The 27,329-nt window shown below is 43.3% G+C and overlaps 1 protein-coding gene across 1 annotated transcript in view; it reads left to right on the forward strand.

Annotated features, from left to right (window-relative positions):
• Positions 1 to 3,865: 3,865 nt before the first annotated feature.
• SLC15A1 (solute carrier family 15 member 1) overlaps positions 3,866 to 27,329 on the forward strand; it is a gene marked incomplete at its 5' end in the record, with an annotated part of 29,897 nt that continues 6,433 nt past the window's right edge. Inside the window, 16 exons of the mRNA XM_081083866.1 lie at positions 3,866 to 3,940; positions 7,358 to 7,439; positions 7,541 to 7,682; positions 8,603 to 8,722; positions 11,239 to 11,338; positions 11,574 to 11,664; positions 13,377 to 13,460; positions 16,207 to 16,289; positions 19,225 to 19,311; positions 19,869 to 19,958; positions 21,825 to 21,869; positions 22,015 to 22,047; positions 22,132 to 22,220; positions 23,736 to 23,817; positions 25,486 to 25,605; positions 26,910 to 27,056. Coding sequence (XP_080939992.1) covers positions 3,866 to 3,940; positions 7,358 to 7,439; positions 7,541 to 7,682; positions 8,603 to 8,722; positions 11,239 to 11,338; positions 11,574 to 11,664; positions 13,377 to 13,460; positions 16,207 to 16,289; positions 19,225 to 19,311; positions 19,869 to 19,958; positions 21,825 to 21,869; positions 22,015 to 22,047; positions 22,132 to 22,220; positions 23,736 to 23,817; positions 25,486 to 25,605; positions 26,910 to 27,056 — 1,470 coding nt within the window. The remainder of the gene's footprint in view (positions 3,941 to 7,357; positions 7,440 to 7,540; positions 7,683 to 8,602; positions 8,723 to 11,238; positions 11,339 to 11,573; positions 11,665 to 13,376; positions 13,461 to 16,206; positions 16,290 to 19,224; positions 19,312 to 19,868; positions 19,959 to 21,824; positions 21,870 to 22,014; positions 22,048 to 22,131; positions 22,221 to 23,735; positions 23,818 to 25,485; positions 25,606 to 26,909; positions 27,057 to 27,329) is intronic.

Here is a 27,329-nt window from a genome sequence, read left to right on the forward strand (position 1 = left end):
GGCTTCACCTGCTGTGATGAGCAGCAGGTCTGACCCTGCAGGCCTCAGAGAGCCAGCCAGGCTAGAGAGCAGTCCTGGAGGGCTCCATCTCGGGAAGCTCAGGGTGGACAGGAGACCGGAAGGTAAGATAAGACAGAGCCTCAGAAAGCAGGACGGAAAAGCAGAATCACTTCAGAGGAGCTGATCACCTGGATAGGAGTCCCGCTTGGTGTGCACACCTTCACTTCAGGCCCTTTTCTTTACACCCCAGTGTCACTCCAGAGCAGTGAGTCCTCCCAAACACCCAACCACAGCACGTGGGGCGGCACCGGGAGGGCTTGATAGCATGCAGAGCGGCAGACCCGCCCTCTGAGTTTCTAATTAGGAGGGTCTGGGACGGACCTGAGAGTTTGCATTTCTGATGAGTTCCCAAGTATAGCTGCTGGTCCAGAGACCCCACTCTGAGAACCACTGCCCTGAGGAATTAAAAATGACCCTTAAGCCCCTCCAGCTACCCAGGAGCCACACGCTGTGGTCTGCCCATCAGAAAAGCAGCTGGACTGAGAAGCTGCGTCTGCTGCTATGGCTTGTACTTGAGAAGACTGGCTTTTCTCTGTCCTAATCTCCATGCCTGAAGTTCCCCGGGTGACATCAGGAGGGCCTTCTGCTTTTGAATGTGAGCAACCCTGGAGGGGACTGCATCTTTCTTGGAGAGCCTTCTCACCCCAGCCAAGCCTCTCCATGGGAAATTCTTGTCCATGTTTTCATTTTAAATATATTATATTGATTTTTTTTACAGAGAGGAAGGGAGAGGGATAGAGAGTTAGAAACATCAATGAGAGAGAAACATCGATCAGCTGCCTCCTGCACCCCCGCTACTGGGGATGTGCCCGCAACCCAGGCATATGCCCTTGACCGGAATCGAACCTGGGACCCTTCAGTTCGCAGGCCGACACTCTATCCACAGAGCCAAACCGGTCAGGGCCATGTTTTCATTTTAAGTCAATTCATTCCAAACACCCATCCATCCTACCCAGCGGTCTTGATGGCACTCGGTGAATAACAAACCTCATGTAGACTCTGCCTGATAAGTTCACTTGCAAAGAAGGTGCTGGCCTCTCTGGGTGAAGGAGTGGGGGTCCCCTGGTTAAGTGCTTTGAACAAAGCCACGTGGCTAGGAAGAATATCTCCAAGCTGCGGTTCAGCCTGCCTGTCTCCAAGGCCCATGTCCTTCCTCCTCTGAGACACAGGGGCAATGTGTCTAACGGAAACCACTCAGGCCAAGAGCGAGGCTATATTCTAGCAGAAGCCACCGCATTCTCTGGGCTCTCACATAACCTACTTTGTAAGGCACTTGCGTGGCCGAAAGCAGGGGTGGGGGATGTCCAGCCCCCGGGCTGTATAAGGCCCACAAAATCGTTTGGTCTGGCCCTGCCAAGGCGTTAGGGGTGAGTTAACTAGATGTTTGACCGAACATAGCAGGCTAACTTTTAAGTTGATCATTTGGTATGGCCCGAGAATGATGTTATAAGTATCCAAATGGCTCTTGGCAGAAAAAAGGTTCCCCACCCCTGCCCTAAAGGAACAATGATCAACCTATTTTAATCCCGGTTGATGGAACCGTTTGCAGACCACTCCTGCTTGGCAGCAGCCCCGCATTAGAGATGGAGAGCAGACAGTCAGTAACCTGCAGAAGGTAGCAGCGCCCATACAGGTTCTGCCAAATCGCATCAACAAGGCAGTCGCCAGATAGGAACTTCCAAGGCCCCAGATAGAAAATGTAGCTGGGTGGGCGGGAGAGGGGGCGGTAGGATTACTAAAAGGGCATCCTGCCAACAAATAAAACTGCTAGGAAGTCTGAGTCTTGGTTCTTTGTAAATAGTGATTAAAAACCTGTTTACAAAGCTTAAGGCAAACCCATGTGCTATTTGCAATTGTTGTTGCAACAAATTAGCACAAAGTTGGTGGCTTAAAATGACACAGATTTATTATCTTACGGTTGTGGAGGTCAGAAGCCGACATGGGTCCCACTGAGCTAAAACCAAGGCGTCAGCAGGGCTGAGTTCCCTCGGGAGGCTCCAGGGGAGAATCCATTTCCCTGTCTTTTTTAGCTTCTGGAGGCGCCACATTCCTTGTCGTGGTGGCCTGCCAGCTTCCTTCCTCACATCTGCTCCTCTGACTCTTTCAAGGACCCTATGATCGCACTGGGGCCACCCAGCCAGCCCAGGATGAACCCCCATCTCAAGGTCTTTAACGAGTCACATCTGCAAAGTCCCTTTGCCATGGAGGGTAACAGGGCCACAAGTTCAAGGGAGTAGGACATGGACAGCTCAGGGGCACCACTGCTCTGCCTACCACACCCTACAACTTCAGAAACACCGTCTCTAACACACCCAGCAACGCTTACAGGGTTCCCTCCGTTTCATTGCTGGTAACGATAGGGAACACTTTTCTCCTCGCTTAGACTTTAGCAAAGTGCTTCATCAGTTCTCTTCCCACGTCCAAGGGCTAGAAACCCACTGTTTACACCCATCGTGGTGCTGAAGGTGTTCTTAATGTCTAGGTAACAAACCATAAGTTCGTATTTCCATCCCTAAATGGTTCAAAATATGGCATGTGCTTTGTTAGACAGTAGGAAATGCTCACCGTAATGAGAGATTTTATTAAGTAATGGGAAGTGATCCAGGGGTGGGCAAACTTTTTGACTTGAGGGCCACAATGGGTTCTTAAACTGGACCAGAGGGCCGGAACAAAAGCATGGATGGAGTGTTTGTGTGAACTAATATAAATTCAAAGTAAAGATCATTACATAAAAGGGTACGGTCTTTTTTTTCAATAGTTTTATTCATTTCAAACGGGCCGGATCCGGCCCGCGGGCCGTAGTTTGCCCACGGCTGGATTAGACTGTCTTTCTTGTTTTTTCCTGTTGTTCCCCCCAAGTCAGTAATCACAGAAATCCATCGTGTACATTTATTTTATTAGATTCTTTAGCCAAAAGAAAAAGACAGAATCACTGCTGGGCCTAGAAACAATAAGAACAGGCCTTGACTTGGCGATTGCTCTGTGCCCCATGCTGACCAAGCGAGCTCATGGCGAGCCTGATTCTAAACTGTTTTCCTCAGACCAGCAGTTAAATCCAGGTGACCCGTGAATGATGCTAGAAACATCAGACCACTCCACTCTGCTGATTCGATGCCAAGAACAGACACAATTGTACCAAAGTAAACAGACTCTTGTGACTGAGTTGAAATTTGAGTCCAGACTTAAGACTCACCCTACGCACGACATCCACTTTCTAAGATAGCAATCCTGTTGACTCAGGTGAATAAAGATATAAAAAAAAAAAAAAATGCTGACTGCAGTATCACATCCAGTAAACAGTTCCGAATTCTGCAGAAGAAGAGTTTGCCAACCTCTGCCCGGCAGTGCGCACCTTTGGAATGCACACCTGCCAGGGAATGAAAAGCCTCCCGAGCGATGACTGGGGACTCAGATTTTCTCTTGCGTGGCTTTAGAAATTTCATTTTCCATAATGTAGTTCTGGGTGCGATGGTTGCAACAAGACCTAAACCCTCTGATTGTTTCGGTCTTTTTTCTCTAACACTATTTATGTTTGAAGTAAACAAAACCTCTGGCAGTATTATTTAGCAGTAATCAGTGTTAAATAATATTTAGCAAAGTCTTTCCCTGGAAACCAAAATTCTGAGAAATCTGCAAAAGGAAGGACTGCAGGGAAGCCCCAGGCTCTCTCTGCTGAGTTTGGGTTCATACCTCCCTCCTGCTTTTCTAGAGAAGGTTGGAGCCCATGTGGTGTCACTCCCTGCTGTGCCTGGTCTGTGGGAGACCGTGGTGAGACCACATTATATGAGGTCTAAGTAGGCGGAGCATGGTACGGTCCTGCCACGTCCGCGTCCAAGTCCTCGAGCAGATCGGGCACCACTGCAATGAAACTGGGCTCCGAGTACGGCCAGAGGGCTTTACAGAAGCACGGTCCTTTCATTTCCCTGGGGAGTGGCGCTCTCCCCAGTCTGGTGATGAAATCTGACTTGTGGGCTGTGTCAGTCATGGTCCCATCAGGAAACAAATGGCATTCTCAAAATAGGAGCATTTGTTAAAAAAGACTTATTAGAAAAGACTGATTGTGGGGACCATACATGATAGTGCAGGAACCCAGAGTTATGACCCCATTGCTACCACCCCTGGAAAGTGGTACAAAACAGTGACCAAGCCCCGGAAGGAGAGAGCCATGTGGGACGTGTCGACTGCAGAGGAGCGGTGTCGGTCGCTTGAGGACACAGCAGTCTCAGGTGACCTTTCCAGGAAGGAGCCAGGAAAAGGAACACCTGATCTTCTGATCTCTTGCTGGGGCTCCCCACCGGCCAAACCATATGGGGGATCAGGAGGATGGGGGGACACGGATGAAATCCGTGCAGGTCAGCCTCATGGGCAGAGGGTGGCTAGTGGGCCTGGAGGGGCCAATGGAACTAGCGAGTGGCAGAGCCAGGATCTGAACGTGGTGCTTGATGCGCGATACTACTGGTTCTTTGGGGGACATATTCATTCAACAAGCATTTAATATCCACCCTGGAAAGCAGCATGCGAGGTGCTGAGGATTCCTAGGTAGTAGCATCTCCTGCTGAATGTCGAGTCAAGCCTGGCTGGGGCTTTCCGGCGAGCGCTCACAGCAGTCCTGTAAGGTGGGTGGCCTTATCTTCATCCGATAGGCAGCCTGTCTGAGGAAAGACGGGCTTGCCCAAAGTCACAGCTGGAAAGCAACAGGACAGAGATTCAATCATGTCTGGCCCCATGCCCGCATTCTTCACACGATGCCCCTCAAAGCAGCCCATCCCCACAGGGATGTCTAACTGGGGAGAAAAAAAACAGTCTTTTAGGTTTGAGGAATCTCCTTCCAGAACGGTTATGAGCAAGAAGAGCTCGGAATTGGAGTCCCATGAGACCAGACAGTTTATTTCCCGTCTCGGGACAAGGACTAAAATAGCATCACCATTCTTATGTGGGCAAAAGTGAGACCATCTGGTGTGCGGCCGTGCTGAGCTGGAGAAGTGCAAATGCCCACAGCACAGCATGACCAGAATGGGGAAGGAAGGCCCCCCCCAGATGAGCGGGGGAAGGTCTGCAAGACCACGTGGGTCTGGGCCAACGGCAGAGTCCAGTTATGTTTCTTGTGGGACGGGCCCTGGATTTGCACATAATGAGAATACAAGGTGGCAGATGGGAGAGGAAGGGCCCCGAATGGGGAACCGTGTGAGAGTGTGAGGGGGGGAGGCTTGGTGGAGACGTCTGCGTGTTGAGCAGCTTCTGTATTCAGTTCCTGCTCTGAACTGACACAGAAGGATCTGTCTGGGTCTCAGGGCCAGAGAAGTGGCAAAACTTATTTGTGCAGATCCATCGGGCAACTCAACATCACAGCTCACCTGTGGTTCTCAAAGTGGGGTCCCTGGACCCGAGTAGCAACATCACCTTAGAACTTGTTAGAAATGCAAACTCAATGGGCCATCCCAGACCTACAGAGACAGCAACTGTGGGCGTGGGGTCCAGCAACCATTTCTCATAGCCCTCAGGGTCATGCTGAGGCACACTTCAGTTTGAGAACCACTGCTGGGGGGTCACTGATTCCTAATAGAGGAGGAGGGGACTGCTCAGGGGACCCTAATAGCAAAGAACTCTAAGATGTGGTCAATGGGGGCTGAGAGGAGGAGGGAGATGGTTCCCCATGGCAAGGGGCCTAGCATGTAACAGACACAGACTTCTTTCTATACTAACACTGGGCAGTGCGTTAGTATAGAAAGAAGCACGAGAAAATGTTAAGACTTGAGACAAGACTATGGGTGAAATCTTGTCAAAATTCAGGGGAGACAGAGGAGCAGAGACTGGCAACAGGGGTGAAGGGCACTAAGTTTAGAAGATGGTCAATGGCACGTGGTTTGTACCAACTCACTTGGATTCTGGCCCTTTGTCTTTTTGCTCTTCTAACAATGGGCCCTGCACTGGTAGGTATTGGAAAAGTGGAGATGAACAGCACGTGGTGATTCTTCCGCTAAAGTGGAGGCAGAAATAGAAGCTGTTATGGCATTGAAGCAGCATAGGAGGTCAGAGAAGGCTTCATGAAGGGAAGGAGGGCATACAAGGAGCATTCCTGGCAAAGGATTTGCTGTTTTGTGCACGAAGGACTTTGGGGGGGTACATACCGGTTCAGTGAACAAATGGTTGGGTATGGTGGGAGCCCTCTCTGCCTAGGGAAGGGGCTGGAAGGAGGGTGGGCCCAGGTGACAAGAATGCTGGTTGAACCCTCACTGTGTTTTAAGTACCCTTAAGCATTTTATATTTCCATTATTTAATCCTCACCAAATCTGCTGACCTTGTGAGATAGCAAAGAACATGCTAAAAGTTTTGATTTTAGCCTGTGGGCAGTGGGCAGCCTTTGAAGTGTTTTAAGGAGGAAATGGGTTTGGCACCGTTCTCTGTGCCTCTGGTTCTCTACTCTGACCCACAGGAGAATTGTCTGGAGCTAATTAAAGAAGATGCAGCTTCCAGGCCTGACTCTGGACAGGAGGCATGGCTAGGGCTGGGATCCTGGAGATGGCTGCAGCGGTCTGGATAACACATCTGACTGTCAGGAAAAGTCACAGGGCCTGAGTTTAGACTCAGCAGAAAGCATTTGAATTATTTGACTTTAATAGTGGCATTTTTGTTTTTCTTTCAGGGACGTCCAAATCATATGTAAGTATCCCTTTTTCTTTTCTGTGTAGCTTCACCTTATAAACCAGGGGTGGGCAAGCTTTTTGACTTGAGGGCCACAATGGGTTCTTAAACTGGACCGGAGGGCCGGAACAAAAGCATGGATGGAGTGTTTGTGTGAACTAATATAAATTCAAAGTAAACATCATTACATAAAAGGGTACGGTCTTTTTTTTCAATAGTTTTATTCATTTCAAACGGGTCGGATCCGGCCCGCGGGCAGTAGTTTGCCCACAGCTGTTATAGACTCTAGCCTGTTTTGCTCCAAAATGTTCACATTTGTGCTTCATTCTCATAACAAATGTGCATCGTGCATCTATCATTCATGAGAGGGCAGTCCTGAGTATGAGACGCTCCTTCTCTTTAGGAAATGCTTTGTGCAGCCCTTCTCAGGCTAACAAAACTAGATGCTTCATTGTTGTCTCTGTGTGGAATGTAAGGGAACAAAAAAATTTTAATTTTTAATTCTAAAAAATTTTTAATTCTAAGATTCTACCTCTGGATAGTCACTGACAAGTTACTAATAGGCACAGGTTACTTTTCATGCCGTTAGCACTCATTGGTGAAAATGGGCCGGCAGGGAGCATATTTTAACCCTGGACTGTTTTGTTTTTGTCAGAGTTGCTTTGGTTATCCCCTGAGCATCTTCTTCATCGTGATCAATGAGTTCTGCGAAAGATTTTCCTACTATGGCATGAAAGGTAACTATTTTTGACACCCACCCCCTCGCGTGCAGAGCGCCAGTTGCCGCGACCACTCCTAACTGTGCTTTTCCCTCCCCTGCCCTGTCTGCTGCGGAAAGCACTCCTCATTCTGTACTTCACACGGTTCTTTAAATGGGACGACAACCTGTCCACCGCCATCTACCACACCTTTGTGGCCCTCTGCTACCTGACGCCTATCCTTGGTGCTCTCATTGCCGACTCCTGGCTGGGAAAATTCTCGTGAGTAGTTGCAACTTCCTTGTTCCCAGGCAAGCCAAAAAGTAATTATTAGCTTAATGGTTTGAGATGATGGACTCGGGGAGCAAAGAATCAGAAACCTAAAACTCTTAGGAGAGCATGCTAGGCCCTGTTTCTGCTCTTCCGCGTACCCCCAGAGCGTGGCACAGTGCCTGGCATTTAGCAGTGAGTGCAAGTGGTGTTTGTAGGTTCTCCTTTCCTCCTTCAAGCAGCAATAACATCTTTGTCTCATCTTGAAATAGTAGCAGGGACACCATCTATCATTAATGATGTGGGAAGCATTGAGGTAAGGGCAGGGAGAACAAAGAAGCTCCCCAACTGATGTCCCAGCAGCCAAAAGGCTCACACTGCTCCATGGCCAGAGAGGACACGGGGCACCCGCCCAGCCCTTGGTCAAGTGCACTCGAGAGGGGGTTATCGGGAAGTCCCCAGGATTTAATCAGCAAAGAAGTGAAGGTTCTGCCAGGCCAAGGCATGATGTGGACAGAAGCAGGAAAATTCACTCTCTCAAAATAACTCAGTACACGAGCAAGCAGTGGTCCACTCCTGGCCAAATGTTGTTACCAGGCATCAGGTAAGAATCTCTCGTTGTCTAAAGAGACAAGTTCCGATTTCAGTAGTTAGGTAACAAAAAACACTGGGTCTTACAAAGAGCTCGAAGATAAAACGCATCTCCGCCCTTGCTCCGGCTCCTCTGGGCAAGTCTTTGCTCTGCGCTTGCAGGCTGGGCAACAGGTTCGTCAGCAGGTTGCCTTTCTAAGAGTTACCAGTTTTACTCAATTTGAGAAACAAGTACATTCATGACCAGGCTCTCGAAAGTTTGAAGCCGGGGCCTTTTTGTGGTGGAGTAGGAAGCTGACTGTACAATTAACTTGGATTTTTCTTAACCCCTCCAAACACAGGACCATCGTGTCACTGTCCATCGTCTACACAATTGGGCAGGCAGTCACCGCAGTAAGCTCCATTCATGACCTCTCAGACTTCGACCACGATGGAACCCCCAACAATCTTCCTTTACATGTGTGAGTTGATGTTACCTGCTACCCCACCCCCTCCCACTGGTTGCTTATTTGGTGCTCCAATGTTTCACCTTGAACTTCACCGTAAGTGTAAGGAGGCCTTTACAGCGATAGAGAGAAAGCCGTTTAATTGACTTAAGTGTTGGGTCTTCATTACTGGTATGTTGCCATCCTAACAGTTGTCTGGAGTCATTGCTCACTCGAAGGCTTGCTGTCTGGGGTACATGTCATGTGGCGCGTGGTCAGTGCATGGGATACTTATGTTAATCGTCATCTTCTCTGGAGGGACAGACGTTACTGCCACTGACCTTGATCCTCAATTGGGCCGGTTTCCTCAAGACCCTGTACCTTTGGTTTTCTGTCTTGCACTACACTTTTTCTGAGTTCCCATTAACTCAGTTTCATAAATATTTGTTCGAGCCCTGCGTTCTGAGTCCTTGATGGACGTTGCCATTGACGCTGCCATTGACAAGTGCTCCTCTGTGAGACTGATTTCCCTTCCCTGCAGTCTGGTCTAGTAGACAAGTTACCAAGATTTATTTTGTCTCCTGTTCGTGTGCTTCGATTTCTTGGTCTCTAAGTAAACTACCTTATCGGTTGGGAAAATATAATTGAAATGTCTCTCTCTCCCACTCCTTTCCTCTCTAAAAATCAATAAAAATATATTTTTTAAAAAAGAAAGACATTTAAATTCCTATCTGCAGCCCCCGAGTTTCTGGTTTGTTCATCAGTCAGGTTGCTGCCCAGACGAGGCCCTTTGTTGTAACGCCCATGGTGCCCACAGGAAACTTTGCTGGTCGAGGGCAGTGGCTATAAGCTCAGCCTGGCAGCTTCTGACCCCCAGCCCTTCCACAGAGCAGCTGTAGGGCTTGGGGCAACTTATCTTCTCCACGCCTCAATTTCCTAATCTACAATATTGATTAAGAACATGGACTTTGTGGGTTCAAATTCTGGCTGTGCTCCTTACTAGCTGTTTCTTAACCTCTGTGCCCAGGTTTCCTCATTTGTAATAGCACCTCCCTCAGATAGGACTGTGTGTGTTCATCCAGAGGGAGCATCTGGAGCATTGCCTGGCAAGTGACGAGTGCTCAGGAAAGCTTAGCTACTTTTCTTTCTCATGGGGTTCCTGTTAGGGCAGTGATGGCGAACCTTTTGAGCTCAGTGTGTCAGCATTTTGAAAAACCCTAACTTAACTCTGGTGCCGTGTCACACAGAGAAATTTTTTGATATTTGCAACCATAGTAAAACAAAGGCTTATATTTTTGAAATTTATTTTACATATTTAAATGCCATTTAACAAAGAAAAATCAACGAAAAAAAATGAGTTCGCGTGTCAGAGGTGTCATAGGTTCGCCATCACTGTGTTAGGGCATACCCACAATTCTCACAAGATTGCTGGGTGTGTTATATGCAACTGGCCATGTTTTGTTGTCTTTTAAAATGCTTAGAGTGACAGCATTTAAGTTCTTAAGAAGCAAACAAGGAAAGAGGTGCTTCAACCAGCTAATTCAGCTAGATGAATGTGATTTTTTAAAGGATTCTTTCTACACATAGTAGTTCTAGATTTTGTTTCAGAAAATATTGTTTAGCACTTTAAAGCAACATAGCAATCAAGCAATATGGAAAAATGCACACATAAAACCTAAAATTTGTAGTACCTGCTATCATTTAACAAAACTACAAATGAGGGTTGGCAAATGCTATGAGTGATTTTTTTTTAATTCAGAAAATAAAACACAGATAACTTGGATAATGCAAAAGTAAATACAAATAAATGATCCTTAATCCCTTCTAATTATTATAAATAATCTTTTTTTAATATTGTAAAAGATTATAATAAACATTTTCCTTTACTTTCCAGTCTTCTGTAAATAAGTTAAGATCATATTAACTAACCTAATATTCTGCTTTGCCATTAAATCATGTTTTCTAATGTCTTTTAATGACTGTTATGAGTCTATGAAGATTATACAGAGACAATGCTTAAACATATCACTTACCTAGTCTTTTGCTAACAATCATAAGGCTGCAGAAGAACCCCATACAAAAATCCTTATTCAGTATTCAAGCTATTGCTTTACATTTTCTAGCTAGTAAGTTATTAGATAACAGTATACACATGGAAGCCCATGAGATCAAGTCCCCTTCACCTGTCAAGACTGCATTCCTGCCCATTATCTTCTCATAGAGCAGCAGTTCTCAACCTGTGGGTCACGACCCCTATGGGGGTCAAATGACCCTTTCACAGGGGTTGCCTAAATACATCCTGCATATCAGATATTTACATTATGATTCAAAACAATAGCAAAATTACAGTTATGAAGTAGCAACGAAAATAATTTTATGGTTGGGTCACCACAACATGAGGAACTGTATTAAAGGGTCGCGGCATTAGGAAGGTTGAGAACCACTGTATAAAGGTTGCTGCACCTGTTCTGCTGAGGGAAGCTAAGAAACAGGAGGTTACTGCTTTTAAGACCTCACATTTCAGCAATACCTTCACCTCCTTCTTCCTCTAGGGCGCTGTGCATGATCGGCCTGGGCCTGATAGCTCTCGGCACTGGAGGAATCAAGCCCTGTGTGTCTGCATTTGGTGGAGATCAGTTTGAAGAGGGCCAGGTAAGAGCACATGCCTTCGCAGAAACCACATAAATGGACTCTAAACTTCTGGGAATCAAATTCCACCGACACAAGGTCTGTGTGCCACTGGATTCTTTTCAAGTAGACCTGAAAGTGAGATACTGACCAAAACTAAGTTTGAAGCAAGGTCAGATTATCAGCTATATAATCAGGTTCAATCAGTTGATATATAGCCAACTTCATTGTAACTTTAATTTTATCCTTCTTATTATAGGAAAAACAAAGAAACCGATTCTTTTCCATCTTTTATTTGGCCATTAATGCTGGAAGTTTGCTCTCTACTATCATCACTCCCATCCTCAGAGGTAAAAAAATGTCAGAGGGGGGCTTCTGTTTTTCTTTTTTTAATTGTGGGGAGAAAATCACGTGGAAAGTTTGTCCTTGCTTTGCTTGTTCTGTCCTCTGTTCCTCCATTATACTTCAGCCACCAGACACATAACAGAGTACACATTGACATCCAGAGTTTGAGCTTCTTTTCCTTCCAGTTTTATCTCCTCTTCAATCTTATTAGAATCCCTTATCCTAATGACCACTGGAGGATCTATAGCATCCTTAGCACAGCAGCCACTTTTTCTAAATGATGACTAATGCAAAGTCCTTATTCATGTAAGAGATAAGACAGTAGAAGCTCTGAAAAACACACATTTTTGCCTGCCAGCTTTGCTCCTGGGTAATGTTCAGTGAGTTAGGGAGAATTCTGTGGGCAAGGTTTTACTTTTTGCTTTCCTATCATCTCAGATATTTCAAAAAGAACTGCCCAAGAAAGAGAATGAGACAGCAACTGGCAACAGCACTCAGATCTTTGTGCTTGCTAAGGATCCATTGAGAGTTTGTGGATTTCCCACATCGAAGGGAATATTTGGGGTCAAATTAGACCATGGGATCAGATTAAATTATGACATAAAATATTTTGTGGGGGTTTCTGTATTTCTGCATAGACTAGTAGTTTGGAGATGATACTTAAAACACATTCCAACTTGTTTTGTATAAAAATTTAGTAGTTTTCATTCTTATGTTATGTTTTCTCACCTCCCCCACCTACTAGAATATTTACTATGCATGTGGTGCATTAGAGAATGTGTTACAGGATAACATCTTTAAAGGTGAAATCATGATTCTCACACAAATATGAAATGAGCATGTGACAATGATTTTATATAACTTAATAATAAATGAGGAAACTGGAAGCTACAAGTCAGTGCCAATAGGGATTTGACTAACAGGAATTTATTTTGCTTTGCCATTAACAGAAGTCATTGCATGTTTTCTACTAGTTAACATCTTTCTCTACAGAACTGTGAAATAACTGGTCAAAGACAAAGTTAAAACCCCTTTAGGATCAGATTCCTGGAGGCTCCAGCATTCCGTTAAGAGGATTTCCAGAATTCTCTGTTGCCCCTTCCAATGTCTTAATTTTTTGCATACCAACCCTAGGATTTGAGAGCTAGCAAAGTCTGGCCTCTAGGCCCAGTCCAGAAATGTAGAGAAGACTACCCATTTGTGTGCTGTCTATGGCTGCTTTCACCCTACAGAAGCCAGCTTGAGTCACTGGGACAAAGACTGAATAGTCCACAGAGCCTGAAATATTTGTTCTCTGGCTCTTCACAGAAAAGTCTGTGGACCCCTGCCCTGTGTTATCTACGTATTTTCAAATTAGCCTAAATTCAGGGACATACGAGATTAATTTTCCAAGCCACTCTTGATTTTATTTACTGAGTATTCAGGTCATTTTTATCTCCCCCACTAAGAAAACCCACTGAATGTAAGAACTGATTTTGGCATGACCGGTATCAGAGATCTACACAGGGCCGGGGGTTAGACCTGTCTCCATCTCCTGCTCTTTCTACTGCAAAGCTGCTTAGCTCCTCTGGTATTGATATCAGTGAGGCAAATGGACATGTCTCAAACATTAAGTGAAAAACAATACGTAATAACCAGTTAGGGATTTTTAGAAAATGGGAACTGTATGGGCATTACCAATGCCATAATGAATTTTAATCTGGTAATTTCTCCCCAGTTCAAGAATGTGGAATTCACAGTAAGCAAGCTTGTTACCCACTGGCGTTTGGGGTTCCTGCTGCTCTCATGGCTGTTGCTCTGAGTAAGTAGAATCAGTTGAATTAACTCAATCCTATGATCAGATCAAGCCTTTACTTAATCACTGTGACCACTTTTTAAAAAGTCATGTAACAAATTGTAATGGTAAATAGTATGAAGACTTGCCAACCCATGTTAAACATGCTATGAGAAGTCAAAGAATGTAGAGTTGGCATTTTTCAGAAGGAATAAGACCAGAAAAGTGTTTGCAGGAAAAGGGATCAACTGAGTTGGACATCTAAACATGTGATACTATTTAGGCAGATTGAGATGAAGATGGCGAATCTGCTGGACTAGCTGAACCCATAGCTGAAGGCTTTCCTTCTTACCAATATGTGCTCATCTACAACTTGAAGACATGACAACCTGGTCCAGTTGTTTAAATACTTCCAATTCCATCTAGAGTTCCATAGTGTAGCATCTCAAAATGTTTCTACTAGAATATCTCCCCTCTAGGATGAATATATGTGTGGTAGATGCATTCATTCACACATGAGTTCTTGGCACTGGCTTTTTAGGAAGTGTGAAGAGATTTCTACATGGGATAGTTTGGTTTGAGAGATGATGAGGGTCTTCGTTTCCTAGAACTGCGATAACAAAATACCACAGACTGAGTGGCTTCACCAACAGAAATTTATTTATTGTCTCACAGTTCTGGAGGCTGGGAGTCCAAAATCAAGTGTCAGAAGAGTATGCTCCCACGTAAGGCCCTGGGGAGGATCTCTTCCAGGCCTCTCTCTCTCCCTCTTGTGGTACCCAGGCTTGTGGCAACATAATGTCAGTCTGCCCATGGCCTTCCCTCTGTGTGTACATCTGTGTCCAAATGTCCCCTTTTTAGAGGGATACTGGTCGTATTGGAGTAGGGCCACCATAATGACCTCACCTTACCTTGATTGTCTTCTGAAACGATTTTATTTCCAAATAAGCCATATTCTGAGGTCCTGGGGGTGAGGACTTCAACATCTTTGGGTACAAGAAGGAAACAGAGCCCAATTGCCATCTCAGGCTCAGAATTCTCCCCTTCGGATATGTCCATTTCCTCCCATAATTGTTTAACTACAGCCACACTCCCCTGAAAGACTCATGTAGACTTTTTCTCTCTAATTCTGCGTGAGGAAATGGAGGTAGAGAGGACTTCAGAAACCGTTGTTTTAGGCTGGACACTATAAGTTGTCATTAGGTAAATGGTCATTTAGTCTGTATGAGTCATTCTTACATCAAAGATTATGCTTTTTCTTGTGGAGGAATTGAGAACAAGCCAAATCCTGTGTATCAACACCCTCTCTAGAAGCTCCTATCTGCAGCAATCTTAGGCTTGACTTAGGCTTCAGTTAATAAGAAGCTTAAATATTAAAATATTAGCTAATTAAAAAAATGTACTGGCCTGGCCAGTGTGGCTCGGTGATTTAGCATTGACCTATGAACCAGGAGGTCGGTTGGATTTCCCATCAGAGCACAAGTCCGGGTTGTGGGCTCAATCCCCAGTAAGGGGTGTGCAGGAGGCAGCTAATAAATGATTCTCTTATCATTGATGTTTCTATCTCTCTCCCTCTCCTTTCCTCTTTGAAATCAATGAAAAATATATTTTTAAAAAGTGTAGACTTAGTCTGTTGGGCACTTCTTCCATCCATGTTTGATTAAGGACAATTGGCATTGGGTTAAAATATAAGTAAATTCTCCTTTCTTTAATTATAAAGAACATCTATAATAAGGCACATACTTGGAGATAATGCTTGAGAGTTGGCACCTATCAAAATCTTACGCCCTCTCTTAATTGAGGGAAAAAGTGTAATTCAGATGATCAATTAGTGTTTTAAAAAATTTTTAATTTTGATATTGGATAATTAGAAATCCTAGTATAGGGATTGTGTTTTCAGAGTTTCTTCCAGAAATGCTGTTTTCCCCTGCATTATTTTTACAATATGTCTTTCCTAAGAGTTGCTTCATTGTAAAAGTGCTTTTACTTGTGTAAAACTGGAGCTGCAGATGCAAATAATTGTAACCATGATTCTGTGCAATGACCACAGAATAAATTCTGTTAATGTGAGTAAGTAAAAGTTCCAACAGATAGTCCTTATTTTTTTTCCTGATAATTAAAAGAAGAGCTTACCCAGTCAGTGTAGCTCAGTGGTTGAGAATGGATCTATGAACCAGGAGGTCATGGTTTGATTCCATCAGGGCACATGCCCGGGTTGGGGGCTCAATCCTCAGTAGGGGCCATGGAGGAGGCAACCAATCAATGCTTCTCTCTCATCATTGATGTTTCTATCATCTCTCTCTCTCCCTTCCTCTCGGAAATCAATAAAACTATATTTTTAAAAAAGAACTTTTTCTTGTCATTGCAACTGAAAAAGTAAAGCTGATTTTCGTCTTTATAGAGTAATACATTAACCTAATATGTAAAAGCACTTATTTCTTTGTCTCCCTTTACATGGTGATAGAACTTGTGCCTAAATAGCTGAACTAAGAAATGCGTCACTTTGTAAGTCTTTGAGCGGCCCCGAGTTTTGGGAAGTAGATAGTAGTAGACGTCACTGTTTGTATGTGAGAACACAGATATAACAGACTCAGAAGCTCCTCTGCTTGTTAGAATCAAAAGCACTTTCTTCCCTGGGAGAGAGGGCGGTACCCCCATTCTATGAGTAACCCTGGTGTATCCAAAACAAGGTTATAACTCAAATAAAAACACATCTTCTGGGTCCCAGGTAGTTCTGACAACACCCTGTTACCCATCTCCTTTTGCCCTGCAGTTGTATTTATCGCTGGCAGTAGCATGTACACGAAGTACCAGCCCCAGGGGAACATCATGGGTGAGGTGGCCAAGTGCATTGGGGTAAGTATCTCAGTCGCTCTCTCTCAGTGGCCTTGGGTCACCCCAGAACCTTTCACTTCCTTCAAATTAGAATTCGATGAAGTGTCGACTTTCCTTTGAGGGTTGTATTAGTGTTCTTTACTACAGGGGTGGGCAGAAGTGGGCTAAATTACCAGCCACCATTACCTAAAAGGTAAATCACAAGTAAGGATACGAAATAAAAACAATAATAATAACACAAATAAACAGTACAATAATTAATAAATAATAATACAAGGATAAACTGTGTTTTGCATGCTCACAACTGTAAACCTATGTTTGCCCACCCCTGTATTTTGACAAATTGAATTTTCTTATAAAATTCGTCACATGGAAAAGGACACAAAACAGAACTCAACTAAAGAGGGATGGAAATGACTCTTGAACTTACAAAATGAGGTCAATGGACATGAAAAAATCAAATCCAAGCAACCCCTCACCTATCAGAATGGCAGGCAGTGTCTGATGTTTGTTGGGCAGCGGTGTGACAGCGAAGAGGCGTGGTTTGGTGCTGCCTGTCAGGAGCCTGACAATTGGACACAAATCAAGGCTAAAAACCAGCACAAATTCACATGTGAAGATTATCAATGTAAGGTTTACAACAGCAGAAACGACAAAACAAAACAAATATTTGCAGCAGCAAACATATAAGTCCACCAAAAATGGGAGGACAGCGGCTAACTGGCGTCTGTGCCGCGTTACGCAGCCCTCAGAAGTCTCGTCTTCAGAGACTGTTTGGTGATGAGAACATGCAGAACATGGTTTCTTCCACATATAGCTACATCGCCTATGCACATACGGGCACATTTAAAGTCAGGATATAAGTGATGGAGTCAAATAACTTGATTCCCCTATTTACGCCCCATGTTTTTAGTGACTATGTACATTGTATAATCAGGGGGAAATGTGTCACTTTATAAAAAAATAATTGTGAATAATTTTTTGGATGTAATGGCAGCCTTAAGATAAAGTTAGGCCCCGGCTGAGTAGCTTAGTCGGTGGGAGGGTCATCCCATACACCAAAAGGTTGCTAGTTCCATCCCAGGTCAGGATTTGTGCAGGAGGCAACCAATTGATGTTTTTCTCTCTCTCTCTCTCTCTCTCTCTCTCTCCCCCCCCCTCCCTCTTCCTCTCCCTCTCCCTTTCTTCTTCTCTCTCTAAATAACATCAGTAAAAAAAAAATCCTCAAAGATAATGTTGGGTCACTTTCTTTCTCTTTGCCTGGCTTTATTGCATTAAATTACATATGGGCACTTTACTTTGTGAAATTAACGTGTCCTCTCAGAATCATTTTTGTTCTCTTCCCTTTCAGCTATTCCTTCTTCCTTCCGTACTTTCCTCTAACATTAATTACATTGATCCCCATCACAAATTTGTTTCCAAGCCAGGAGGGGATCTTACCAATGCTCTCTCCAAGTCCTTCCTTCCCAAGTAACTGACAACTTAGTTCAAACTCCAAAACAACAACTTCATGCTATATAGAATCATGAGACTTGTATTACCCTGCATCCAAAACCAGCCCACAGCTTTGAGTTACTGCCTTTCAGTCGTGCATGTCCCCAACTTGCCCCACCACCAGCTTCTCTGCTGCTGCATAGTTACAATGCACTTGGCTTTTTCGGAAGGCCTCTTACTGACAAGGAATCCTAAAAGCCCCTAATTGTATGATGGTGGGTCAGCATATTTTCTAATCAGGGTTACCGTGTTTTAAAATATGTTTAACTGTAGCCATTACTTTTTATAAACCCATTTCTGTGTAGTGGGTTCTCATTGTCCTTTATATGGCTGTACCATTTATTATAGACCTTCAGTATAATATGGTGGCCACCAGCCACATGAGGCTATTGAACATTTAAAATGGGGCAAGTTTGTCCTAACTGGTTTGGCTCAATGAATAGAGCGTCAGCCTGCAGACTGAAGGATCCCAGGTTCGATTCCAGTCAAGGGCATGTACCGGTGTTGTGGGCACATCCCCAGCAGGAGGTGTGAAGGAGGCAGCTGATCGATGTTTCTCTCTCATCAATGTTTCTATCTCTCTATCCCTCTCCCTTCCTCTCTGTAAAAAAAAAAAAAAAAAAAATCAATAAAATAATTATTTTAAAAAGTAAAATAAAAGGTGGCAAGTTCAACTGGGGAACAGAATTTTAAATTTCCCTTAAAGTAATTTAAATTGTATAATTCCTTATATATGTATTTCTATGGAGTGGGTCCTTTTAAATCTAAAAACCGATACTTAATTCAGTTATTGGAAAATTTTTAAGTATCTTTGGAACAACTTAAGTATTTAACTCTAGTTTTTCAAACATAAATTTTATGAAATGTATATGCAGATCAAATATTCCTGTTAAAAATTTAGCACTCAAATTAAAATGTGCTGTAAGGGTAAAGTATACCCTGGATTTCAAAGACTTAGTATAAAAAAAGAGTGTAAAACTTTTTATGAATTTTTAAAATATTGATTACATATTAAGATCATGTTTTAGGTTTGTGGGGTTAAAAAAATATATTTAAAATTAATTTTACCTGTTTCCCTTTTGCTTTTCTTTCTTTTCTTTGAATCACACCTCTGGAGCTACTTATTTATTTATTTACTTATTTATTCATTGAAATAAATCACTATTGCTTTTTAATATGGCTACGGGAAAACATAAATGTTACAGGTTATGTTTCTATTGACTGCCACTTTGTAGAGTACAGTAGTAACAGTGTGACTTTGTTTACCCCAACTCACTTGAAGATAGCAAGAGTTTAGAAATAAATGCATCATGCCTTTTAGCAATGTCATTATACTAGTGTATACAATTTTATATTTTGCGTCTCTCACAAGTCTTCCATTAAAAGGAGTTTAATTGAAATGTGTTTCCCTGATAAAGTAACCAGTTCTGTTCTGAAATTTGCTTTTTCTTCCCTCCTTCAGTTTGCCATCAAAAATAGGTTTAGGCACCGGAGTAAGGAATTTCCCAAAAGGGAGCACTGGCTGGACTGGGCCCAGGAGAAGTATGACGTAAGTGATCATATTGCTGCAGTGTCCCAGGGACCTTCCTCTAGTGAGCGCCCACAGTTACAACTCATCTTCTTAAGGCTTCCTGGATGAGATCACCAACTGTGTCCTCAGAACCTTTAACAGCGTGTTAACTAAGACTCTGGGAGTGTGATTGTTTCGTTATTGAGTCAAACTTGATTAACAATAGGTATAATGTACCTGGGAACAATATTATCTTGTCATAGATTTTCACTCGGTACAATCTGCCAATTAATATATGAAATTGTGATCACATAACTCTAGTTTGAATCTAGAAGAGTGAAATGGTGATGGTGGTGGAGTGTACATTTAATAGTTTATATAAGTTTGAGCCATTTACCTCCTACACAGACGTTTTCACTCATATTTTAAATAGCTTAGGAAGTTTTCGTTTTCAAAAGGAGCCTGGGGTGGGGTCTTCGGAATTGTTCATCACCTCCCAGCTTGTCTCCAGCTGCAGATGAGTCCGCACTGAAGCTAACAGTGCTGATGGCTGTGACAATCCTGCCTGATTAGTCCCTCCCTCACTCCAACCACAGGAGCGGCTTATCTCTCAAATTAAGATGGTGACGAAGGTGATGTTCCTGTATATCCCACTCCCCATGTTCTGGGCCTTGTTCGACCAGCAGGTAATGGGAAACTATGTTTTCGTACATCTTCATGTAGCAAACGTTCTTTGGGTGCTACCACGTACCAAGCCATGGGATCTGGTTCTTTAAAACGTTCTCTTCCAGTTTCTCTTTTATTCATTTATTTGATCACTTAATCACATTTGAGTTTCTTTTTAAAAAACCAACTCTAGATGGTTCTCTAGCCTCATCTCTGTTGCAAAACAAGAAGAAATTAGGCCGAAACCGGTTTGGCTCAATGGATAGAGCGTTGGCCTGCGGACTGAAAGGTCCCAGGTTCGATTCCGGTCAAGGGCATGTACCTGGGTTGTGGGCACATCCCCAGTAGGAGGTGTGCAGGAGGCGGCTGATCGATGTTTCTCTCTCATCGATGTTTCTAACTCTCTATCTCTCTCCCTTCCTCTCTGTAAAAAATCAATAAAATATATTAAAAAAAGAAGAAGAAGAAGAAATTAGGTGTGATCAAGTAAAGGAGACTTAGGAAAAACTGGATCAGAGTGTCCAACACTCTTCCGAATCAAAACTGAGAATAAAGAAAAATTGAGAAAAGAAAAACTGAGGAAAAAAAAGAAAACTAAACACTGAGAATAAAGCGTTTTCCCATTGATGCATCATGGTAAACAGAGGCAGTCCCTTTTATGGGATCCACAGAATATTGTACCTGACAGGCACTTGACATCTTCCCATCTATATGGGATGCGTGGTTTAGAAGCACCATCCAGGGATGCACGATGACGCCCAAAGTCATTCTGGAGCAGGAACTAGACGCCGGTCATTGCCTTGTCACCTGCTCTTTCTCCCACAGCTGTAAGATGCTGGCCTAGGAATGTTTCAGCGTTGAGTTAGATAATTGAATGTGTGATGCCTATTAGTCAAAGGAATAAGATATTATTCCTTTTAGAAACTGAAGTTTTTAAAAAGTTCACAGGCATGTGTAATTGTATGGTTCAGGGAGGATTACTGTATGGGTAAACCATCTCTCGTAAGAAAGTTGAGTGTACACATTTAACCTCCTTATTGGTAAGTACGAAATCAAGAACAGCGTTTGAAACACCAGGGAGGCAGTTTTGCACATTGATTCAAACCTGTTACTGGATGTGGACTTGCACTAGAAATACACTCACCACCTTGTAGCTGTGTGTCTTGAGGTGATCCCTTAACCCTGCTGAAAGGATAGTAACCCGCGGCAAGGCTGTGGGGATCAACATGGAGAACTAGGGCATATACCCCTGTATTAAGAATTAGAACAGTGCCTAGGAGGACTTACTCTGATGTCCTCCTAGTGGAGTGGCTCGGTTACGTTGAAACATGTACATCTTTAGTCCTCTGTGGGAATAATGATACTTGTACAGTCCTGAGTCACCTTTTCCTATGAAATAGGTTTAACATAATGAACCCGCTCAGGTTTAAATTTGTCACTCTCTTCATGGAATCACATTTTGGGACAGCTTGGACTGTCAAAATGGCTCTGAGCCATAACAATGCTCTCGAAACTGTGGTGCCAGTGAATATAGACTATCCTCAGGCTGTGAAGCTGCTTTTACCTGGCAGCTAATGTCCCACCAACCTCAGAAATGCATTTTTGTCTTTCCTCAGGGCAGCTTTATCTCAGAGCAGAGCTATGTAGGTGCTCTGTTGGGGTCGGGGTATTATGTTATGTTAACTTGCAGAACAGAAATCCAAGTTGTTTCTCCTGACCCAGTATTACATGGAGCTGGGAGATGAACTCGGCTTTGAAAAAATTTTAAATCCCATAACATTTCAGACCTCATTCCTGATTTGGAAAAAAAAAAAATCAACATTGACTTGTCAAATGTTTGAAAACCCATGTTCCCAAATGATGCAATGAACTTATTTGTTTTTAAGGGCTCAAGGTGGACGCTGCAAGCAACAACGATGAATGGGAAGATTGTAAGTTTAAGACATCCCCTGGTCACTCTTCTTTTATTTTAGTCCCTTTGCCCCCTTTCTCCTTCGTTTTCATGACATTCCCAACCCCCCAGGTGATCACCTGTGGGAACTTATCAATGAGACTTCTCCCCCTTCTCTGTTTTAGGGACTTCTTGACATTCAGCCGGATCAGATGCAGGTAAGAGACAACATTTAAGTTGCTTTCAGAGACCCAAGTCACCTGTGAGCCAGTGGTAACAGTCCATCTCCACTTCGTCTGCAGACCGTGAATGCCATCTTGATCGTTGTCATGGTCCCCATCGTAGACGCTGTGGTGTATCCCCTGATTGCAAAATGTGGCTTCAACTTCACGTAGGTGACCGGCAGGGTGGGGTGGAGGCTCCGTTAGTCCTAGGACTTTGCAACTAGGCTGCACTCCCTCAGCTTCCAGGCCTCCGTGGAAAAAAGAACCTGTCTCCCCTCCCACAACACCATCTATGTGATGGGGCTTTTAAAGACATACATTTGAGCCCTGGCCAAGTGGCTCAGTTGGTTGCAGTGTCATCCCATGCACCAAAAGATTGTGGGTTCAATACCCAGTTGGGGCACATGCAGGAGGCAAACCGACCAATGTTCTCTCTCTCTCCCCCTTCCTCCCTCTCTAGAATCAATAAAAACATATCCTCAGGTGAGGATTAAAAAAAAAAAAAGAAGTACATTTGAATTAGATGTCGGTGTGCTGATGTTCCTGAAAACTTTCCCTTAAAATACAATGTTATTACCAGCAGCCTGAAATGGCCTCTGAGGAAGGCTCTCTCAGATATGCTGAAGGTTGTTCAGAACAGGGGCCCCCAGGATGTGCCACTCTGGCTCAGAGAGTATTTTGTATTTTGAGCTGAACCCAATCTAGACCCTGTGGGCTCACGAAAAAAAACTGCCTGTTTCTCCCTTGGAGAACTTAAATGGGGGGGCTTGCCTATAATGAGTCATTACCAGAAATAACTTATTATGACTTATCTAAATGGCAGGGTAAACATCCACGTTACTGAACAACTGCTTTTCTTGTTATCTTACAAGCTGCCCTCCTCCCCTCTGAAGCCCAAGGCATCTTGACTCAGGGTGCTATCTATAGCCCACTTTCCCTTTCTGTCTCTGAACCTCTCATGTATGTGGGGCTCCCATCCATATATATGCAATTAAATTTGGTTACTTTCGCTTGTTAATCTATCTCATGTCAATTTAATTATCAGACCAACAGAAAGAACCTAGAAGGGTAGAGGAAAATCTCTTCCTCCCCCATAATCTAGAGCAGTGATTCTCAACCTTCCTAATGCCACGACCCTTTAATACAGTTCCTCATGTTGTGGTGACCCCCAACCATAAAATTGTTTTCGTTGCTACTTCATAACTGTAATTTTGCTACTGTTATGAATCGTAATGTAAATACCTGATATGCAGGATGTATTTTCATTGTTACAAATTGAACATAATTAAAGCATAGTGATTCATCACAAAAACAATATGTAATTATATATGTGTTTTCCGATGGTCTTAGGCGACCCCTGGTTGAGAACCCAAAGGGGTCGCGACCCACAGGTTGAGAACCGCTGGTCTAGATGATAAAATGTTAACTATCATGCGGAGTATCACCCGAATTATAATTTCTAGAAAGTAAATGTAAAAACACAAATGAGACTCTCTATTACATTTAGTGTCCCTAGTCTTGGTCATGAATAACAAATGAAGAGATGCTTTCAATCGCGTGTGTTTTGGAAGGGAAGTTAGTCTGTTTGGGGATGGTGGGAGAGGAGTGCGTCTTTGGGGGGCATAGCATTAGCTTGTTTGTATGAGACTGGTTGGGAGTCACTCTCTTGCTTATCCCATCAGCCCTTTGAAGAAGATGACAGTCGGCATGTTCCTGGCTTCCATGTCTTTCGTGGTGGCTGCATTTGTGCAGTTGGAAATTGATGTGAGTTGTCCTCTGATTCTCCAGTGGCCTTTCCTGGCTCAGGCATTCGGGTGGGGTGTTCAGAAGTCTTCTTTCTCCAGGAGTGAAAGGATTAGGGGAGGCCAGGATCTTTGCTAATAAAATGTCCTGGAACTATGGACAATGCACCCAGGGGCAAAATAGTCCCTTTCTGACAGCATGGACTCCTGGGTGTTATCTCTGCAAAGGATGCAGCCAGGAATAGGGTCGATAGGTACACTTAATTAGGAGAAAAGCTGGACCACATTTACATAAGGAGCTTCCTTTGCAGTTTTTATAATGGGAGATAAGTTCATGAGACTAGTACTTTCATGAACTCCTAAAAGAGCCAGTGAAAGGAAGTTCAGCACTCAAAAGTATTTCAAAACTCTGTCAATTGTCTTCTTAATGGGCTTCTGCCCTTTTGTATTCCAACTTTTCTAATAATGATTAGTTTCCAAGCTAATTCACATATCTATTGGACCCACAATGGGGCTAAACTAAACTCCTAATGCCCTTAGTCTAAGATCAGGTCCTAGGAACCTGGTGTTATGTAGTACATAAAATAAGAGGTAGAAGATCTCTCTCTCTCTCTCTCTCTCTCTCTCTCTCTCTCTCTCTCTCTCTCACTCCTTCTCTCTTTTTTAATTTATATTTTTAATTATGATAAAAATATACATAACAAAATTTACCATCTTAGTCATTTCTAAGCGTACAGTTCAGCAGTGCTAAATACTAGTATATTCACATTATTGTGCACACAATCTTTAGAACGCTTTCATCTTCCCAAACTGAAACCCTACATCCATTCAACAACTCCCCATTCCTCCTCCCCAACCCCCAACCCCTGGTAACCACCATTCTACTTTCTGTCTCTATGACTTTGAATATTCTAGTGGAATCACACAGTATTTATCTTTTTGTGACTGACTTATTTTATTTGGCATAATGACCTCAAGGTTTATCGATGCGGAGCATGTGTCAGAATGCCCTTGAAGGCTGAATAATATTCTGTTTTATGGATATAGCACATTTTGCTTATCCATTCATCTGTTGATGGACACTTAGGTTGTCCCACCTCTTGGCTATTATGAATAATGCTATTATGAACATGGGTGTACTCAGTTTCTCTTGAACATAGCTAGCTTTGTGGAGCTGAAATAGAAATGGATCACTTCAGTGACAGTGGAGTTTGAGAGAGGACATGTAGGGGAAAGGCAGAAACCCTGAGAAAAGGTGTGGAGGCAGGAGGGCATAAAACATTTGTGGGAGGCTGTGTAGAGCACCATGTCCAGGGCTGCGGTCTGGACGTCCAGAGTTGGAGGGGAGGCACCCCGAGCAAGCAGCTCTCAGGTGCCTCAAGACATGCATTCATTTAAGCTATGGTTTCTCTGACCCCCTCAGTTATTAGGCCTCGTAACCTACCATCCCTTGGCCTGGAGGTAAGAGCAAGAAAGCCTCTTTCTGATTACTTCCATGTTCTGTACAAACATCATTTTCTATGGGTGCCATGAAGGGAGTGATTAGAGGCTTTGGGGGCTAGTTAAGTACGTGGTGTGCCTCAGCCAGCACAGCTTTCCATGGCTGGGGAAGGGGACTCTATGCCTCTGGTTAAGGTATATTCCATACAAACTGAAGACCTCACTGCCAATTGTCTTTTATTTTGTTCAGAAAACTCTTCCAGTCTTCCCCGAAGGAAACCAAGTCCAAATTAAAGTATTGAATATAGGAAGCAATAACATGACTATATATTTTCCTGGAGAGACGGTGCACGTTGGCCAAATATCTGCAGTAAGTAGAAGGAACAGAAATTTATTTTTTATCATCTGGCCTGAGTGATAATAGGATTTTCAGAATCTGATCTTCTTGGTCCTGGTATAAATTCCAAGATAAGCCCAGAAGGGAAATGTCTTAATATCATGATCTCCTTTTGGTTTCGATCTGGACCAGTGCACATTAAACTTTAATGTGCATATGAATCACCTGGGGAGCTTGTTAAAACGAAGACTCTTGATCAGTAGGTCTGAAACCTTCCATTTTAACAAGCTTTTAGGTGATATTGCTCTGCTGGTGCATGAACCACACTTTAAATAGCAAGATCTGCGTCGGTGACCCTCCACCAGGGGCAATATAATGGGAGAGAAGTTTATAAAACTTGTTCTTTTATGAACTCCTAAAATATCTAGTTAAAATAAATTCAGCACTCACAAAATACTTCAAAAGTGTGTAAATTATCTTTTTTATGGACTTCTTCCCTTTTGTATTCTAACTCTTCTAATAATGGTTAGTTTCCAAGCTAATTCACATGCCTGTTGAACCCACAATGGAGCCACACTGACTCCTAATGCCTTTAGTCTAAGATCAGGTCCTAGAAATCAGGTGTTCTGTAGTTAAGGGACATTTGACAATCTCTGAAGACATTGTTTTATTATCACAACTGGAAGTGTGCTATTCTCCTATGTAGAAGCCAGGGTGCCACCACACAGTCCCTCCCCCCAACAAAGAATTACCTAGCTCCACATGTGAATAGTGCCAAGGTTAGAAAACCCTAATGTGGACATTCATTGGTCCGGATTAAAGTTGTCAATCTTGAGTCCTTATTTGGTCACCTGGAGAGCTTTGAAAATTCTGATATCTGGGTCCCACCTCCATAGATTTTGATTGAACTTGTTCATTCCTATTTAGACACCATTGAGAACCACTACCTTAGATCTTGCCAAATTAATAATCTTGAAGTAAAAAAAAAAAAAAAAGTTTGACTCCTAATGCTTGGGGCAACCCAGTATTGATGATCTCCAGGGCTGATGCTGTTCTTTGCCCAATGATAGAAATGATTTCTATAGCATGTATCTTCATAAATGAAAATGATAGTAAAATGCTGGATGAAAAGTGTAATTCCTTTGGTAATACTAAACAACTTCATGGTAGAGTCTGTAAGGATGGGGGCCTGAGACATGCCAGCTCCCCCAAGGCATTTTTTGATGTGTATGAATGTGCACTGGGAATGTCAAGTAATATGCCATGACAATGTTCAGTTACACAGTGCAGAGCAAGACTCTGAGGTGTTAACTATGACTCCTTTTCCCCTGTTACAGACAAATGAATTTAGGACTTTTGATTTGGACAAATTGACAAGCATAAACATTTCTTCTCCTGGATCACCAGTCACTCCAGTAACTCCTGATTTTCAGCAGGGCCATCGCCATACCCTTCTAGTGTGGGGCCCCAATGATTATCGCGTGGTAAGTAGCTGGACACCTGCAGCTGACTCTTTACTAGATGTGCTATTAGAGACATGGTCTACATGGTCTTTTAGTGGTGTGACTTTTACTTCTATGTCATAATATATTAGAGAGCCCTCAATTTCTTTCTTTTCTTTTTTTCAAAGATATATTTTATTGATTTTTTTTACAGAGAGGAAGGGAGAGGGATAGAGAGCCAGAAACATCGATGAGAGAGAAACATCGATCAGCCTCCTCCTGCACACTCCCCACCGGGGACGTGCCCGCAACCAA

This window comes from Myotis nattereri (genome assembly GCF_964212035.1).
Source record: "Myotis nattereri genome assembly, chromosome: 2".
Lineage (NCBI taxonomy): Eukaryota > Metazoa > Chordata > Mammalia > Chiroptera > Vespertilionidae > Myotis > Myotis nattereri.